Genomic DNA, 18,877 nt, shown 5'->3' with positions numbered 1-18,877 from the left:
GTCCTCCAATTCGTCTAGGTCACTCTGAATCCTAGCCCTACCATCCGCTGTATCTACTACTCCCCCCAGCTTGGTGTCATCTACAGACTCGCTGAGGGTGCATTCTGTGCCATCTTCCAGCTTGTTGATGAAGATATTGAACAAAATAAGCCCCAGAACTGAGCCCTAGGGCACTCCACTTGATACCTAGACATCAAGCCATTGATCGCTAACCTTTGAGCCCGATGATCCAGCCAGTTTTCAGTCCAGCTCACAGCCCCTTCATCCAGCCCATACTTCCTTAGCTTGCTTGCAAGAATGTTGTGGGAGACTGTAGCGAAAGTCTTGCTTAAGTCAAGATAGTTCATGTCCACTGTTCGTTCTCCCTGCATCTACAGAGCTAGTCATCTCCTCACAGAAGGCAATCAGGTTGGTCAGGCCCTTGACGAATCCACGCTGACTGTTCCTAATTGCCGCCTTCTCCCCCAAGTGTTTAGAAATGAGTTCCTTGAGGACCTTCTCCATGATTTTTCCAGGGACCAAGGTGAGACCGGCCATCTAGAATTCCCTGGATCCCCTTCTGTTTTTTAAAGATGGGCATTATATTTGCACTTTTCCAATTGTCCAGGACCTGTCCTAATCACCACTGCCCCTGGCAGTCCTTCCTCCTTAGTCTTGGAGGTCTCTCCATTATAGAATCGATGAACTCCTCATGGCAGAGGATGCTTCAGAGCCTTGCCACCTCTTGCCTGATCCCTGAGGGACACCACCAAGAGGCACCATTTACATCACAGGTACTCCCCCACCTGGCTGTCTCTGGAAGAAAACTGCAAGCCACAGTCTCCAGAGCACCAAACTAGGACCTGGGTGGAAGCCTTAATGGTGAGTGGACCTGCCTGGGCAGACACCTCACTGGTGCAAGCAGAGAAAGAGCTGGGAGTGGCAGTAGCTCTGGGATTTTAACATCCTCCAGCAGTTTCTCTGGGTCTCCTAATCTGCTGGCTGTCTCTCTTTTCTCGCCCCTCTTTCCAAGCAGGCCTTCCCTAACAAACTCCCCTGTAAGCTAGCCTGTTCACTGCTCCGTGGTCCCAAAAGGTTCCCTTTTCCCTGCTAACCTGGTTGTGCTCACCAAGCTTAGAGTGAAGGAAAGCAGGAGAGATTTCCAGGCAAACTTGCTAGCAAAGTATCCCTTGCTCTGGACTCTAGTCAAATAAGGGGCTTAAGTATTGGCCAAACTGGTGAGCTTTAGCTGCTTACACTAAATACATGTAGGTTAGTTACTCTTAATTAAATCTCTTTGCCCTTGATTGCTAACATGTTCTTTTTTGGTTAGAATGATGTGGATTAGTTTCCCCGCCCCCCAGCAGTTTATCTGTTGGCTATTCCCAGCCTTTTTCATTCTAGTTTTATTAAAGAAATGCAAGGAGTGTATTTTCTCCTGATCAGACCAGTTGGGATGATCCGTGGTCTCCAAATGGCCAGTATCTAACTGCCAAATAGCTCCCATATTCCAGGGAAATTCTTTGCAGGGGCTTAAGCTGGCACAGCCAGATATATCAACCTCTTTCTGCTCCTCACCCTGGCATTAGCAATAAAGAATGGAGTAATAGCTTATGTATGCCCTCACTATACAGCTGGTTTATGGTTCTTTAAGGACTATCACTATTTCATGTAAATTAGATTGGCTTATGTAGATTAAGGGCTGCACTTACTTATTCGGCATGGGTGGAAGTAGATTGTTTGCTTTCATGCATTGTTTGTGATCTAGAGAGCCAGACCTGGTTCCATGATTAATACTCCTACACATTTCTTTTTGGTACAGGGTCAAAGTTTAGCACAGTACACACACACACATGCACATGGGAGAGAGAGAAACTAGAGTAAAAAAATAATTGGAAACATGCGTCTAACTGGATATTAAGAAAGGGTAGCTGGGTGACTTCAAACCAAGGAAATATTACCTCTAGCTTGTCACTATGGTCAGCTTTCTGTGTCAGGAAAAAAAACAAAAAACACTGCTTATTGTCTGTGTTTCTTTACTCAAGCTGTGTTTCTCAGCTTGCTAAATCAGGGGCACATGTCCAGGACATTGCAAGCGTGTCACTGCCAAGTCTGCAGCTATAGCTCATGTTTGTTGGCAGATCCTGTGTCCATTAAAATGCTATCATTACATCACCCCAGACCAAGCCCATGATGATAAAAATTGGGTTGAGTCCATTTAATAAAGCTTCGATATCAGAGTCTGCAGTCTACTAATGATCCAGACCTATTGTTGTTGGCAAGAAATGCTAATGATGCATGCTTCCCATTTGTTAAAATCCTATTTGATTGAAGCCAGCCTGTCAGGACAGGAGTATAAGTAGTTTAAAAAATGAGAGTTATGAATTTTCTCTGCTATTAATTCCGTAATTCTTGACCATTTTGTTGCAACACTAATACATCCTCTTTCACTAATATATATTTGACATAATATGGATGTTTGATTTTAAATGCTAGAAGTGAAGGAAGGAACTCAGTATTATATTCCATCAATTATTTCTCAGCTTCTTCCTGTTTCATGTTTAACCTATGACCTTCATACTTGAGATCAATCATGTTCTCTTGATATTGGCAAGTTTCCATAGTTTCCCTAAATTGTTTCTCGTAATTATTTTTATATGATGTTAGTGCTTGTTTTTTAAGTGGACCAAGCCATATTTCCACTGAGATGGCAGCACTAGAGGGACTAGTTTGTGATCTACCAAATTCAACTTCGGTAGATAGTGAGAGTTTAACGTCTTTCTGCTGTGCCCTTTGCAACGTAAAATGTATACTGTTTTCACTAAAGTCCTTCTTAGAGTCAGTACACATTTCAAAGTGCTAATGGCAGTTGGATAGAGTCTTCTTATTCTGTTCGGGTACGGAGGAGCTAGGAAATCCTATATCAATTTAGCAGCTCAAGATTTTAACTTCATACTGTTTATTAGGACAACCTGAAGTGCGTCCTTTTTCTAAATAGGTTTCAGTACTGAGTTCAACTTCCAAGCTAAAAACATGGTTAAATATGTGAAAAGTTTTGGGTTATTGTTCCTAAGCAGGGTATCATCTTTTTCATGCTGTTTTCATGCTCTGAGTAAATGTAGGCATTTTTAGCCACTTGAATACAATATTTCGAGCTTTTTCTTGTATTTTTAATTTTTTTTCCCCATAGGTAGATAATTTTAACTGTTGTTTTCTCATTGCTGTCATTTATATAATCATGAATGTAATGTTGATTACATTCTTTTAATTCTTCCTTTAATTTTTCCTTTATTTCTTCAACTTAAGCACCCAGTAACAGATCTCTTGAGAGCGCTGACTGCAGGGAGTACAGCTCCCTGCTGTAACTCATGGTGCTTTGCAGGAATCGATCCCCTGGGCCCAACTTATGTTTGCTGTTTGTTCCCAGGGCTTGGGGGATTAAAGCAGTTTGCAGCAGCTGTGAGTCTGCAGCCACCCTCCCCCTCTATCCCCTCCCTGCTCCAGTACTGTCATCAGAATAGGAGGGGAAAGAAGCAGAAGGAGCTCAGTCTAGGGGTTGCCTAGCCTGTGTTAGAGGTGGGGAGGGGGCTGGGGCTCCAGTCCACCCACCTCACACCCCAGCACAGGCTGGGCATCCCCCAGGTGGACTTCCCTCCACTCTCTTCTACCTCTCCCATTATAAAAACGGAAACAGGAGCAGGGCCGGGCTGCATCAGCTCAGCCCTGTTCCCAGTGCACACAGACACAAGTTAATGAAGGTGCTTTGCTTTGGGGCACCTTGATCTGAAACCTCATGTAATGAGGGTTCAGATTGTCATGGGACTGGGCCCTTTTCAGGTGCTCTGCAGCTGTGCCCTTCTGTAAGCATGCTTCTGGGGCCTGATTGCATGACAAAACATCCCTTGTGTCAGCTCCCTGAGTGTGAATCTATCCCGAGGTGATGAATCTGTTGAGATTAAAACTTGATTGATTTCCTTTTGCTGAGAATGAATGTAGGCCATGAAGAGAAGGTAGGAAGAGCTGGTCACAAAGGCAGGGTGTCTGGGGTCCTTGGAAGTATCTACTATTGAAAGCTATAGACACAGTTCATCCTCAAGGTATTAAGACTCATGGGGCATGTCCAGATAACCATGGACATTTGTTTCCCCAGGGACAAGTAGCAGTGGCACACCTTGTTTCTGGGGAATGCCCATGCCATGCATGATCTAGCATGTGGCAGGTTACCCCAGGTGGGGTAGGGGAGGCTGTGGTCAGCAACTGTGCTGGGCCCAGCAGTTTTACCTGGAGCTTGCATGCCTCCTGTGGCTGCAGCCATGGCACAAAGCCTGGCTGGCAGCTGGAGTTTGACTCTGGCCAGCCAGGCTCCAGTTTTGGGCAGTGCACACTGCTGCCACATGTGCCACCCCTTTTTTTTGGCATTGGCATGGGATCTCCTGGGGTCAAAAAACTCCCCTGCTTTATGAAGTAGCACATCTGTGCTAGTCTGGATGCACTCATGGAGTCTTAGCAACTCAAGTGCTTACCCAAGCCCTAATGCACGTGGCACATTACAAAGGTTGGTAAAACAAGGGCTGGTATAATGGCACTCGGGGACCCCATGACAAGCCAGAATTTACAGTATATATCAAACACAAAGTCTGTCATCACTTAAGACACTTGATCTGTATGCTATATGATAAAAGCTTGCCAAAACTTTCCTGGCAAAATCCAAGGGCTTAGCCTTTTAGAAAATTTTGACAGAACAGTCTGTGGTCCTTGGCATTTTTAAAATATCCGTTACAAAGCTTACTCTAGAATGAAGCTGACAATCAGGATTTTCAGGAAACCCTCAAACAGAAGCTGTATATATCCTCCTGGCTCCAATATGATATTTTAAGTGGAAAATAGCTACTCTGTGAATTTAGGAATATGAAGACTGAAAAATATATTCATTATATTAGATGCCCTATGTGTCTTGAATGTGTCACTGTGTTTTACATGTATATCTCTATGTCACCTCTTCAGAATATTAGAAACCTAAGAAGCTGCAGGAATCCAGTGCCTCCTCCACTGGCTGTTGCTACTCTTAAGATTTGCCATGCATGGAAAATTGCCTATTGCAATATAGGACTCGCACAGTCCAAGCTACAAAGTGTGCAGTGGGTCCTCTGGTAATACTCAGGGGACTGAAGGAGTGTACATAATGTCTGGCTAAGCAGGGAGGAGAACAAAAGACCCATTGCTCTATTTCTAGAGACCTAGGGATCAGTAGGAGAAAACCCATTGTGTTTCCTGGTGGTTCAAATATTCACAAGAAATAAGCCCACTATTCATATACCAACCTTCTAAAAGGAACCAAATGCCCTAAAAATCCTCAGTGAAGATTTTGCAGACTAGAAACTCAGTTCTCAAGTCCTTACAAATAATCATTCGTGTCTGTATCCATACAAGTTATCTCACTGAAGTGAGGAATGTCAGTTGGGGCTTGCAGTTTTCAACTCCACATTTGGAGCTTCTAGATAAAGCTGTGTTTGAGTAAAAAAAACTTCAAGAGAGCATCTTAGAAAGTTTAATTTAAAAACATGTTTTTGAACTCATAGCTGTAAAATTCCTGAGTTAGCTTAACACTTAATAAATTTTGTCTCTCAAGAGAACATGTGAAATGTTTTAGGCAGAAATTGGTATTTTTGATGAAAGTAGAAAGTGGGTCACATTGCAGTGGTAATGGAAATGAATTAACTTTAGCTATGGGGTCACTATTGCAAATGAATATATTATTAAATTAAATGTATTTGGAAAATGTATTAATATGCTCTTACCATTCATCAGAATTTAAACTCACCACCATGTAAAAATGTTATTAAAATTCTAAATTGTAAAGAACGGAAAGATAATCTCCAGTCTACAGCACTTCTACTGTAATCTGGAAAACTGATATGAGTTTCACCTATGGCCCAAAGACTTCAATTTTCTAGTAAATCTTCAAGAATAGACCAAACTTCAGGTGCAGATCTGTATTTTCTGAATTTTTACCAGATTCTTATTCTTTATGAATGGAAGCCATGAGCATTTCCCAGCTGGGTCAGACTAGAACACTTCATGTATTATTACATTAAGATAATGCAGTACACAGTTAATCCATGTCAGTTACGGGCATACTAGTTAATAACATTTTTTGACATGGTATCAAGTAATTCTCCAGTATGCTTTTCTTTGAAAAAAAAGATTGTGATTTTCACTAACATTATTTTAGTCAATTCCAGAATAAATGTTCAGGACACAGTTTCCCTCATTAAAGGAAAATGTTATGAGAGTTCAGCTTTCCCCAGGATAAGGCCTTGGGTGAAGAGATAAGGCAGCTAGACAGCGAACTGGTTTATTTTAAACTGACCAACTTTCTATCATTTCTTTTAAACAGGAGGAATAACAAATTTGTATAATCCTTTGTGAAACAGTGGACTGAAGAAACTACCTTGAAGTTCAAGTAAAGAAGTCTGTACCTCCAGGGACATCTTCACTGATGGGGAATCTCATTCCAAAATTTATTGGTTATGCTAAAATAACTACATAAGGTGAATAAATATTGGATTTAACAGTATTTCAGATGATCCGATCTTAAATGACTCCATTCCCTTGGTACCCAGTCCAGTCTGTTGAATAATCAGTATAAAAGGATGCCACATATCAGGTGGTGGGACAGCAGTTGGCAAACTGAACTTTGATGCCTCTTTTGCTGCACTTTCCAAGGCAAGAAAAAGTCCCACTACGGTCTTTGGATCAAGTTTGAGGAACTGAGACAACACAGTGAAATTTTCCAGCTTGGGGGCCGTATTAACTGAATTCGGAGATGCAGGAATGATATATGAATCTAGGCAAATTAAATGAAAGACACCTGTTAAAACCCAGTACTGTTTGACTCCCTAAAGCACACGTGCATCTTACTGAGGGGTGTTGGGGAGGAGGGGAAAGCAAGCTGAAAAAGACTAGTAAAAGATTAATTTGGCCAGAAAAGAACCATAAACTTGTACTTACCCCAGGAAATAGGGCACTTGAATGCACAGTCAGTACATGGAGCACCACCCAAAGGGATGATGGGAGGATAAACTGCAGCGAGTAGATTCTGAGTACAGACATCCACTAGGGAGGGAGTCAAGGTCAATAGTTCAGCAGCAGGGGGCACAGAAGAGGCGCCCAGGGCTGCAACCCACGCCCAGATTGCCTGTGTGCCAGGAAGGGAAGTTGAGCAAGAAAGACCCACAACGGCATTCAACCACAAAGATATACACAGTGGGGTGGGGGAGGGAAGAGCTGCATCTAGCACTGGCTGCAGCCATGGAGAGCTCAGTGCTGTCCTGTGTCCTCTACCCAGGTGATGGGAGCCTCGGCACGGAGGGGCTGCGTGGGCAGGTGGAGCAGCCACAGCAGCAACTAACAAACGTGGGAACAGCTCCAGGGGAAGCACAGAGCAGCTACTGCAGCCACCTAGCTGGTCCCATGGAGGGCAGCTCAGCAACCGCTGCTGCGGAAGAGGAGAAGAGCGGTGGCACCCAGCTGCCCCTGACGGCGCCTTGTGGCTTTAGCTCCTCCTTGTGCTTTAGTGCACCCGGAGGAGCAGACTCAGCACCACGTCAGGAGCCTGGGGCTGCTGCTGCTGCCTCCCCATCACCTTCGCCATCACCACCATCCTCATCATCCTGCAGCCGTGTGGTGAAAAGCCAGTGGGAGATCAACAGTGCGGCATCTGAATCAGAGGAGGAAGAGGAGAGCGAAGCAGGTGAGGGTGGGCCGTGCTGCCTGCGGCCTGGGGAGGAGCCAGACTTGGTGATCGAAGTGTGTGGGCGGCGGGTGCGGGCGCACAAAGCGGTGCTGGCAGCCAAGAGTGACTATTTCCGTGCCCGCTCATCACGGGATGTACTGCGACTCAAGGGCGTGAGCTACGGGGCGCTTCGCCTCCTGCTTGACTATGTGTACACAGCACGCATGGGTGGCATCCGCCATGACAACCTGGCTGAGGTGGTGAGCGGTGCCCGTGTGCTGCAGATGCCGTGTGCCCTGCACTGTGCTGCCGAAGCCATGCGTGCCCAGCTAAGCCTCCAAAACTGCTACCAGCTGCTCTGCCAGGCTAAGAAGCAGCGCCTGACAGAGCTGCGTGAGGCCACCTACCGCTTTATGAGTGACCACTACCTTGAGGTGCTGCGGGAGCCCAGTGTTTATGGCCGCCTCAGTGGTGCTGAGCGCGATCTCATCCTGCAGCGCCGCCTGGATGCCAGCCGGCCCTGCCTGCTGGTGGCCGAGGTGAGCGATGCGTTGGAGAGGCCTGGAGGGATGGGAAGCCGGCCACAGAGCCGTGAGAGCAGCCGGCCACAGAGCCCCTCCTCTGTGGTATCCCTGGAAGACAGTGGCGCACTCATCTATTGCTACCAGGAGGTGACAGGTGAATGGCGGGTACTGACACGCCTGCCTGATGAGGCCAATGCCAAGGGCTGTGCCATATGTGTGCTCCACAACTACCTCTTTGTGGCTGGGGGCCTGGCAGCAGCAGCGCCAGGTGAGCCACGCACTCGCCCCTCTGACAAGGTGTTTTGCTACAATCCTCTCACGGACAACTGGAGCCAGGTGCGCCCACTAGCCCAGCCCCGGGCACAGCTCAAGCTGCTGGCACTGGACGGCTACCTGTATGCTGTGGGTGGCGAGTGCCTCTTCACCGTGGAGCGCTATGACCCACGGGCTGACCGCTGGAGCACCGCTGCACCCCTGCCCAAGGGTGCCTTTGCTGTGGCCCATGAGGCCACCACATGCAATGGGGAGATCTATGTGTCAGGTGGCTCACTCTTCTACCGCCTGCTCAAGTATGACCCCAGGCGGGACGAGTGGCAGGAGTGCCCCTACAACAGCAGCCGCCGCCGCTCTGCTGACATGGTGGCCTTCAAGAACTTCATCTACCGCTTCGATGTGAGTGGCAGCCGTGGTGAGCAGGCTGGCAGCAGCAGCAGTGGTGGTGTTGAGGTCTTCCGCTACAACACAGTGGCTAAACGATGGAGCCAGTGCGCCTCCCTGCGGCCCAGTGGTAGCAGTGCACTGCAGCCCTTCCGCTGTGCTGCACTGGGCCGCACCATCTACTGCATCAGCCGTGCTGGTGTCCTGCGCTTCAGCTTGGCAGCTGATGGTGAGGTGGAGTCGGATGGTGGCCTGCGGGGCAGCTTCGATGCGGAACTCCTCAAAGCACCCCAGGACAGCAAGGGCCTTCTGCTGCCCTTTGTACTGATGCTGCCGGATGGGGCGGACCGAGCCGGGGAGCAGGAGGGCACATCCATACCGTGAAGCTGGCTGTGGAGCAGGGCTGGCATCAGGAGTGGGCTCTGGGCTGTGCTCAGTAACATGGCACCGCTGTGTGGGGCCTCGAGGCATCTCCAGGGTGGCAGGACAAGGTGGTGCTGGGGTGGGCCCTTGGTGCAGCTACCCTTGGGGGAGTGCTGCCAGTGTATGAGCAAGCACAAGGTAAGATGGGGCACCCCATCTCTCACTGATCTAGAGCCATCCTATTCTGCACCAGGCGCTGCGCATACCCAGCCATGCGCATTAAGGGAGAAGGCTGCTAAAAAAGGATCATCTTTGGATAACACTTAATGCGAATTCTCAATCTTGGAAGAGAACTATGTTTTGTTTTGTTTTTTTCCCCCTCCCATAGATATGAATCCCTGATAATAGAGGCTTATCACAATAGTGCCAATCTCCTTTGTATGCCCTGTTGCGAAGAGTAGTTGCTTCCCTTTGTTTTCTCTTCTCTCTTGGATGAACAGTGCTGGCAATATAGCCTGAATGAATTCTGTTTACCTTTGATGGTAAACTAAACATTTTCCTGTGTTAGAAAAGTATAGGGAGAACATCTGAATTGCAGCCTTTCATTTTTATTTCTGGTTTTTTCTTTGGTGCAGTAGTTTCTTTAATGAAGACATGGCATGGTGTGGCCCCAGGAATTTCAACCACAATGAATGATTTAACAGAGACCAGACTTGGTCTTTAAGCAACACAAATGTCTGCCACATGTTCCTATTTGGAACACAGAGGGGAAAAAAGTCATGTTACCTTTTAAAAGATAACGTATTATTGCAGAAGCAAAGTTCTGTGGCAGGATGAAGAGGTGATTTCTGTAAATAATGTTTTTTTATCACAAGTTTTAAATTATAACAAATATGAAGTAAAGATGTTTAAGCCATGACAGGCTGTGTATGCCACTGTGTTCTGGAAAAATGTTTTGTAATTCACTTCTCTTTAATTAACTGTAAATCAAAGACCATTAACCTAAACCAAATGCAAATCCCTTGAAATCGACTAAGAACATTTAACTCCTTCATCTTATGTCCAGTATCCCGTGGCAAGATACTTTTTAGCACAGTACAAGGCTACCATAGGAGAACAAGCTAAAAAAGGCATTTGCTACAAAGGCAAGCTATACTTATACATTAGCATGATGTTAATATTTCCCCATTTTTTAATTGCCAGATTGGTTTATTTATTTCAAGTTAATGATTGCTGTAATTACTAATTTACTGGTCAATTACAGTACACGTCAATATCATATATCGTTGTCTGGATTTTGAATCCCATGGAATATTTTTTTATGGAGCAGAATCTTGAGAATGGAAAAATGTGATAGACTTTTTGCCTGTTGGAAGTTGGAACATACTTTTTGTTATGTTATTCAGAACTAAAAATGTAGACCACCTGGGCAGACATGCTATGTTAAAAAAACACTAGCATTTATTTTCTATATTTTATATATAGCCATTCAGCACAGGGATAAGGCAAAACTTTGTAGCTTTACATTTAAGTCAATCTGAGAAACCATTTTCTAAAATAGACCAAGTGTTTTTAGTATTGGTAATTCAGCCTGGAATTGTCACTTGATTATGGAAAGGAATAGTTTATGAGTGTTCATCTTCTAGAAGGGTACAGAAACTTTACATAAAGAACAGCAGGAGATGACTTTTCTTACATTTGATTAAAATGTCCTGCTTTAAGCAGAATATCGACAGTAAAATTCTTTGGTAGTTCTAAAGCAAGGCAACTGATTCATCTATAGACAACTTCATTTTGACATAAAGAAAAAGAGTAGTTTACATTTTATAGGGTTGTGTTTTTATGTATCTTTTTCATTTTTGTTCAGTTTCATTCCCCACCCCCCATGGTTTTGCACAGTTAGTCTAATTAGACATTGTTTAGAAATTAGTGGTCCAAACTTTCAGTGAAGCAGATCTATCTTTCCCAAGTAAATATATGGGAAGTCTTGCCTTGAATAAGTACTCCAGGGCTATGCTATATGAAGTTTAGCCTGGCTTGAGTACAGGTTGGTGGAGCGGGATTGAACACTGAAGTTAGAATTTCTTTTGTGTATTCACTCACATATTTGATAGTTGACTTGCCAGTCAATTCCTCATTTGGAAAAATGTCATTTGGAGTTTTGGTCTTAATTAAGTACCATTTTCTAAATAGTAGCAGAGCTGTGAACATTAAAAAGAAAATGATTTATGTGTATGGGGACTGTTTTTCATCTAACTAGCAATCAGAGTGAATATTTAACATTCTGTGTGCAAACACTTAAGCAATTAAGTGAAGTAAAAGCTGTCCGTGTTTGCTGAATTGGGGCTTTAACCAGTATAGGGATCAGATGCATGTATCCCTTTTAGCTTTGATAGTACAGTTCCTGACTTATTTCAGACCTTATTTAGTACAGTGCCTGTACGACAGTTGTAGTGAAGAAGCTAACTGGTTTTGTATTCCTTTTCTTTCAGTTTTAATGTGACAGCATTTCCTGAAAATGTCCTCACATTTGTGGGAAATCGCTGTGACTTCCAGTCATAAAAATAATCCACAGGCTTTCCACAAAAGTTTGAAAATTACCTTTTTCCCCCTAATAAAAATGTTTGTTGATGTAGTATACTAGAAAACAAATAGCCTTTACTAAACCAGTAATTAATAAGAGTAAATCAAAAGTGCTGCAAAAATAATTTTAAGGCATTTTTTGTTTTGCCATTACGCATGTTAGGAATGATCGCATTGGGCTGGAAACTGCTTTTACTATTTACTCAGTTTAGGTGAGAGCAGAATCTGGTCTTCATTAGTAGAAGTAGTTGGGCAAGTAGAATTTCCTTTATACACTATTTGCATAATTGCAGCCAGATGATTGATTTCTGTGACATTTTCTAGCTGGTTTTCTATTCCATGGCCTCTGTTTCGTACTCTCTAAGCCTAAGCATGCCTACTGTGATTTCTCCCCTTCTTTCCCTAATTGTATCTTGAGTGACAGATTGAACAAGTCAGCTAAAGTGAAGATACACACCTTTCTAGGAAACATTACCAGCAGATGTAAATCTACAAACCAGTTGCATTAAAAGGAACCTTTAATAGCTGTAAGTCCATTTGTATGGATCTTGTTTATACCTTAAAACTAATTCAAAGGAATTATTAGCAAAAGAATAACTGTTTTCTCAATCAATGTAAAAACCATGAAATAAAATGGCAGTGTTGTGGACCAAGGCTGTCCAACTTCTGGAAAGCCAGAGGCTGCAGGCTCAGGGGCCACACACTGAATGGGTAAAGTGGGCACCCTTCCCAGTGCCCCCCTGCTGTATGCATGGTGTGGCCAGCCTGGCTCCATCTTTTCTTGGTTGCTCACACTGCACTGGCTGCCCAGCCCCTCTCCCCCCACCACCACATGCATAATAGCATGGGCAGCCCCCACTCCCATGGTACCAGCAGCCTGACTCTCCCCTGCTGCATGCGCAGCACCCACTTAGTGTGGATAGCCATACTTCTTTGCTTCATGTGCAGCTCAGGTACTCCAGCCCTTTCCTAGCTCCTGGGGCAGGACCAGCTGCAGGGGAGGTGGAGGAATGGCAGCCAGTCAAGAGACCATGGACTATATGCCAATGTTTTAGGGGCCTCTTGTGGCCCACACACCACCAGTTGGACAGCCCTGCTGTGGACCATACCACTTTAATAAGATTTATGCAGTAACAAATGTGAATTCCATGCAAAATGTAATCCCTTGTAAATAAATATCTGAGAATTTCAATTCCTAAAAAGAATAAATTATTCACATACAAGGTGTACCCCTCCTATGCTGTTTGGTTAGCTATCAACATGGTTGCTTTCAGTACCTCTGCTTATCTATTGTTTAGGAGTAGCTTTTTGCTTTTCTTGCTTTATGGCATCCATTTATGTTGCCTGGTCTACAGATGCATTACATTTTATAAGTGCAGAGCTTAAGGTTGGCTTGTTCTATGTCTAGTGACACCTAGCATTTTTTTACTAGAATAAAAATCTGAATTGTTAGAGAGCTATATTTTTTTCTAGTTTGAGCCTTTTGCAGGGATTTTGGTACAGTTGTAAAAGCTAAAAGGAGGAGGAAGAAGATAATCTGTGGTATCTTTAGAGTAACTGTAGTAAGAGTTGCTTAATAAATCAGTCTTTAAATGATTTATCTTGCAATTGTTCTGTGCACTGAACCTGCATTGGATTGAATAGGAGTTCTATGTGTATTTTGAGAGAACAGCAAGGGCTTAAATCATTCTTTAGAAAAAAGTACCACTTAATTTAAATAGGTAAGTTTGGCCAAATACTGCTTTCAGGCAATTCACTGTAAACATGGAATAGTTCCACTAATTTCCACTTCTACAGCTTAAACCAGGATTTGGTATGCACACTGTCTAGGGATATTCTGCATTCATAACCTGTGCGGTCTCATTCTCTATTTGTTTAGGCTCCAAGAAATGGGAAGTGTTGGGATATACTTACTAGAATTAGTACGCTCTTTTGTATTTTAGAAGCTCTACAGGGCTTCCCAAGTTACTACCATATGCACTGTAGGAAGGAGAAAAGGTAATATCTTGATAGAAAAACAACAAACTACTACATATTTAACCAAAAGCAAACTAAAATAATGGTAGATGGAAGGGGGCTAAAAGTATTTTTAGCCAGAAATGAAAACACTGTCAATCTTGTTAAAATGCTTTACTAAGCATAGTCTTATATGTGCAACTATGTTTAGGAAAGTATGTATATTTTTGTAAGTGAAGCACATCTCAAACAAATAGTGTTTTTCAATAAGCTAGTTTATTGCAGCAACCTGTGCTTTGCTTTTAAGTTTTAATGTTAGTGATGGATAAACACTAGGCAAATTTGTGAAAATTCAATTAAACCATGTTGATGCTGCCACTTATCTGTCATAAATTAACTGATGCAATGCTTCAGACACTGCACAATTCAGGTGAATTACATGTGTAACTGATATATTAAACAGTTTGTTTTTAAATCAGGCAAAAAAAATCACTGTAAAGCTTTTTATGTACTCCAATTTATGCTGTAGTGGAATAAATACATATAAAAAAGAATGTTCCCCCCTTAGGGCTTTGTGGGTAGTTGGTGTCCTTTCTTTATCTGCCACACAATTGCTACATTCTTAATATGTACATTTTGATTACATTTCTAGGTTATTGGTGGGTTTTGTCCAATGACTACCTCATGTAAAATGCATACGCAGTCCTGGGAGCAAGGACTGCAATCAGGAGTTCTCTTTCTTTCCAAGGGAATACCCTCATGACTCGGTCACAGTCATACTTTCTGGCCGGGTATATTATGCGCTCCTTCCTACACAATGGCCCGAAGGAGGTATGATGAGTGTAATTTCAGACACACCCTTCAAGACTGGGGGATAGGATGCTTTCACCAAAGGTGTAAGGAAGGGATCAAGTCCAGGTTTCCCCATTTTCTAAACAAATGCTCTAACTACTAGTCTCTATCACAAAAGATGGGTTTTGAGACCACCATCACCATCTTAATTGCTTTAAAAAAGCAACTGCAGCTGTATTTTGTGATGGTTCTGGTCCTGTGCTGTGTGTTAGGCATGACCTACTCAGAGGATGGGCCTATTCAGAGGATTTTGGTGCCATTCTGCCCACTTCCAGAATCTCAGTAGACTTCAGTGGGATATAGGTGCCCAGCTGTAGTTTTTGGGCATGCTCAAAAGCAAAACTCAGTAATTAAGATAACCTTCAGGTCAAACAGGGAAGAATCTAATGGCTACTGAATGTGTGTTGTGTTGTGTTGTGTTTTGTTTTTTTTATAGTCTTGGATTTCAGCATGTCAGGTTTGACCATTTTGTTTGCCAGTGTTCGTTTTTCTGCATCTGGCCTAGAGTATGTTCATGCAATCCTCATTTTCCCAGGTACCCCAATTTGCAGACTACACCAGTTTAGACTTCCTTCCATTTACTTGATGGGGAACGTTGCCAGTGAAGGCCTGTGTAAATATGACTTACCTTTCTTGCCATTGTGCCCTTCTGCCACCCCTTGTATGTCACCACTGAATTTGGATCCTTAAGTACAAGGGAGTTTATTCTGATGTAACTCACTGAGGAGCCAGAATAAAGGAGTGTAACAAGAAAACCAACTAACCAGATGATACAAAAATGGGTAAGATTTAATTGATCATCCAGTTTGGATTTGCACTTTTTTCTGTTTCATGGCACTACTTACATGTCCCAGCTGGTGCACCTAATCATGCCTTTGTTCTGACCATGAGCGCTGCCCCATGCTGGATTTGGCCTGCGGACTGGCCCTATGTCACTCTTCCAGTCCATGGATCCAGAAGGTTAAACACCACTGGACTAGATCTTGGCAATTTCAGAGCTGGTATTAGAGGTATAAGGGCTCTAAGAAATAAGGTAATGAGCCTTAATGAGGCACAAAAAGGTTACTGCAGGTTGCTCTTGTAATTAGTGGGCATGTCTATATGTGCATCATGGTTTGGGCCTGCCAACACTACGTCACTGTAGCGATTAGCTGTGTCTCCGTAGCTCATTGGTATGGCGATATAGCATCTTATGTAGATGCACCCAATCAGTATTTCATACATTGAAGTGGGTGAGTACATAGTCTTTTTTCAGTCTTTAAGCTATATAAAGCACTTGGAATACAATGTATATTTTATACTGTCACAGTAAGAAATACATGTGCCAGGCCATCTTCAAGCATAAACGGTGGCACCAATCCTGCCCTGAGGATTTTATCAACTAAAAAGAGACAAAGAAAAATGAACACCTTAGGGGTGTGAAGGGTAAAGAATAATTATTACTATAATATTTATTTGTTAGTGTGACTATTTGGATCTTGGGGAGCATTGGATTTGCAGCTGAATACAAGGCTATAGCCTGTGGCCCAGCAAAGCTGCTAACCACAAGGCAGAATGATATATTAAAAGTAACATTGCAAGATGCTCAGGCAAGCATTTTCCTAATAATGTGGTAGTGTGTCTGACATGACTCATTATGTAAAAGGAACAAGATGCAACCCACCAGCTATCATTAGGAGATGAGCGGAAACAAGACCTTGGAGATGGTTAAGAAATCAGCAAGAAACAGCAAGTGACCCAAAGAAGCCAAGGTCATGGTTTTAGGCATGCGCTCATAGCAAAAATACATGTAAATAAGTTAAATGCATAGGTAATTCCACGCTAATGAAATAAACAGTAAACAGAGGCGGAACTTGAGATAGGAGGGAATATGGGTGGAACAAAGGTGGAGTAAATGTTAATGAGTATGAACCAAGGCGTAGAAATATGGAAAGAGCTAATGTTCATAGTGGCTCCCTGGTTTGTTGGAGCTAGTCCGAAGCTGTCTTCATTTTGAATAAAGCTGTTGCTAGCAATATGTGCTAGTGTTTTCTCTCTAAGCAATTGGATCATCGTGTCCCTAGTCGTTGGGCGCCACATGGAGTCAGGATCTAACATTATTATGTACCGCTATTGTAGTAGAAACCTAATACTGGATCAAGGTTGTTTTTTTGTTTTGCAGTGTGTAAGTGCTGAACAAAATGACAATCTACAATTGTGTTTTCAAATAAGTATTATAAAGGTGGCAGAAGAGTTATTCCTGTGTCATTACTCCAGTACGATAGGGCAAATTAGCACATTTCTTATGGATATTAAACTTATTGAAGGTTTGTGCAGAGCTTATCTGGTTGTGCTACAACAAACAAATAGTATTTAATATTCTCAGTGATTGAGCAGAAAATTAAGTGTGGTGGCTTAGCAGTGACACCTGGTTGCTAACTTGGAGAGATATTAAGGGCTCCAAAGGGGACAAAATTTAAGATCTTAGATCTGCAAGACAGCTATGGTGACAAGACATCTATTGAGAGGAAGGGGAAATTGTGTGATGTTCCCATAACCACTCCCTATCGCCACAAAGCTTTGCTGGCAGCTACAGTTCTAACTCCAATTCTCTGGTATTCTCAGAGGAATTTTGAAGACTATAGCTGTTTTTTTCCCTTGGAAGGTTAGATTGTGTTACTGTTTCTGCACAGTTCTTCAGATAGGTTGCACTGGAGGTGAAAGAACTCTGCCAACTCAGTGAAATCCTTCAACTTCCTGCTGGAATCCTGCAACATTCTTTTTTAGCAAGTGGAAGAAAATGTCTTTCCTGATTGTACAGTTTGGTTCTGCAGAAAGGAATGCTTATCCTTCAGCAGAAGGTTATATTAAAAATGGGAGCTGTTTATTATGCATACTAACAAAGCCATGCATAAAACCAAATTGATTTTAGGCAGATACAAGACAATGCTACCTAGAATTTTATCATTTCATTGAACTAACCTATGATTTTATTATTAAAATGTGGTTAGTGAGGTTCCTACTGAAGCAAGGTGACTGCAGGATGGTTTCTATGAACATGCAAGAAGCTGCAGGGAGGGAGGGAAGAAAGTAAGAGTATAGACTCCTTCCTACACAGTTTATAAAGCATAATCTCTGGTTAGAAGCATACTCATTAACATTGGATTACTCATGCATCTATTTCCATATGTGAAAAGTAAGGACAAAATGAATGGGTGGGCAGCTCTCATCTGATAGCACCCTTTGCAAAGGTCACAGGTAAATGAATATATTGGTGTGCAGAAGCAAATTAGATCCCTCACCCACTTTCCCAGGTAAAGGAAGAAGAGGAACTGTTTGATTAGCATTAGGGAAAATAAATCTCAGATTCAGAACTTCCTGCCTTTTGAGGAAGAGATGTGAAAAGGAATTTTACAGATGTCTCCTATCTTTTCAATCTGTACCAAAACATTCAGTTGAAACAGCTGACTGTGGTGTATGGGGGGTTATGAGGGAATGAAGAAGGCATTTGAAATTTGGCTGCATTACTGGATTATAGAATTAATGTTTTATTGTCTAGGCCCCTTTTTAAATTTCCAAGTCAATGGTTCCTTCTCACAGAAACATAGAAAATTAGCATTGGAAGGGACTTCAGGAGGTCATCTAGTCCAACCCCCTACTCAAAGCAGGACCATCCCCAACTAGATCATTCCAGCCAAAGCTTTGTTTAGCTGGGCTTGGAAAACTTCCAAGGATGGAGATTCCACCACCTCTCGGGGTAACCTGTTCCAGTGTTTTACTACCCTCCTAATGAGAAAATTCTTCCTATTATCTAACCTAAGCTTCCTTTGTTGCAACTTGAGACCATTGCTCCTTGTTCTGTCATCTGCCACCACTGAGAACAGTCTAGTTCTATCCTCTCTCGAACCCTGTCCCCCCGCTTCAGGTAATTGAAGGCTGCTATTAAGTCCCCTCTCAGTCCTCTCATCTCTAGACTAAATATGCCCAATTCCCTTAGTCTTTCTTCATAAGTCATTACCCCCAGCTCCCTCATCATTTTTGTTGCCCTCTGCTGGACTCTTTCCAATTTGTTCACATCCTTTGTAGTGAGGGACTGAACACAGTACTCCAGATGTGGCCTCGCCAGTGCTGAATAGAGGGAAATACTTGCCTTGACCTACTGGCAACATACTTACCTGTGCAGCCCAGTATGCTGTTAGCCTCATAGGCAGGAAGGGCACACTTATGGCTCATACTCAGTTTATTGTCC

At 43.1% G+C, this 18,877-nt stretch overlaps 1 protein-coding gene across 1 annotated transcript; it reads left to right on the top strand.

The window, feature by feature from the left end:
• Positions 1 to 6,536: 6,536 nt before the first annotated feature.
• Positions 6,537 to 14,370, top strand: KBTBD11 (kelch repeat and BTB domain containing 11). The gene is made up of 2 exons (XM_019520607.1): positions 6,537 to 8,253; positions 11,751 to 14,370. The coding sequence occupies exons 1-2, from the start codon at positions 7,291 to 7,293 to the stop codon at positions 11,754 to 11,756; spliced, it is 969 nt and encodes a 322-aa protein (XP_019376152.1). The 5' UTR covers positions 6,537 to 7,290; the 3' UTR covers positions 11,757 to 14,370.
• Positions 14,371 to 18,877: the final 4,507 nt, after the last annotated feature.

This window comes from Gavialis gangeticus, unplaced genomic scaffold, assembly GCF_001723915.1.
Source record: "Gavialis gangeticus isolate Ggan-Ray unplaced genomic scaffold, GavGan_comp1, whole genome shotgun sequence".
NCBI classification, from domain to species: domain Eukaryota; kingdom Metazoa; phylum Chordata; order Crocodylia; family Gavialidae; genus Gavialis; species Gavialis gangeticus.
This window is presented reverse-complemented; position numbering and strand designations above follow the sequence as displayed.

Excerpts from the sequence above, each read along its gene's own strand:
- KBTBD11 (XM_019520607.1), top strand. The coding sequence starts at position 7,291 with ATGGAGAGCTCAGTGCTGTCCTGTGTCCTCTACCCAGGTGATGGGAGC.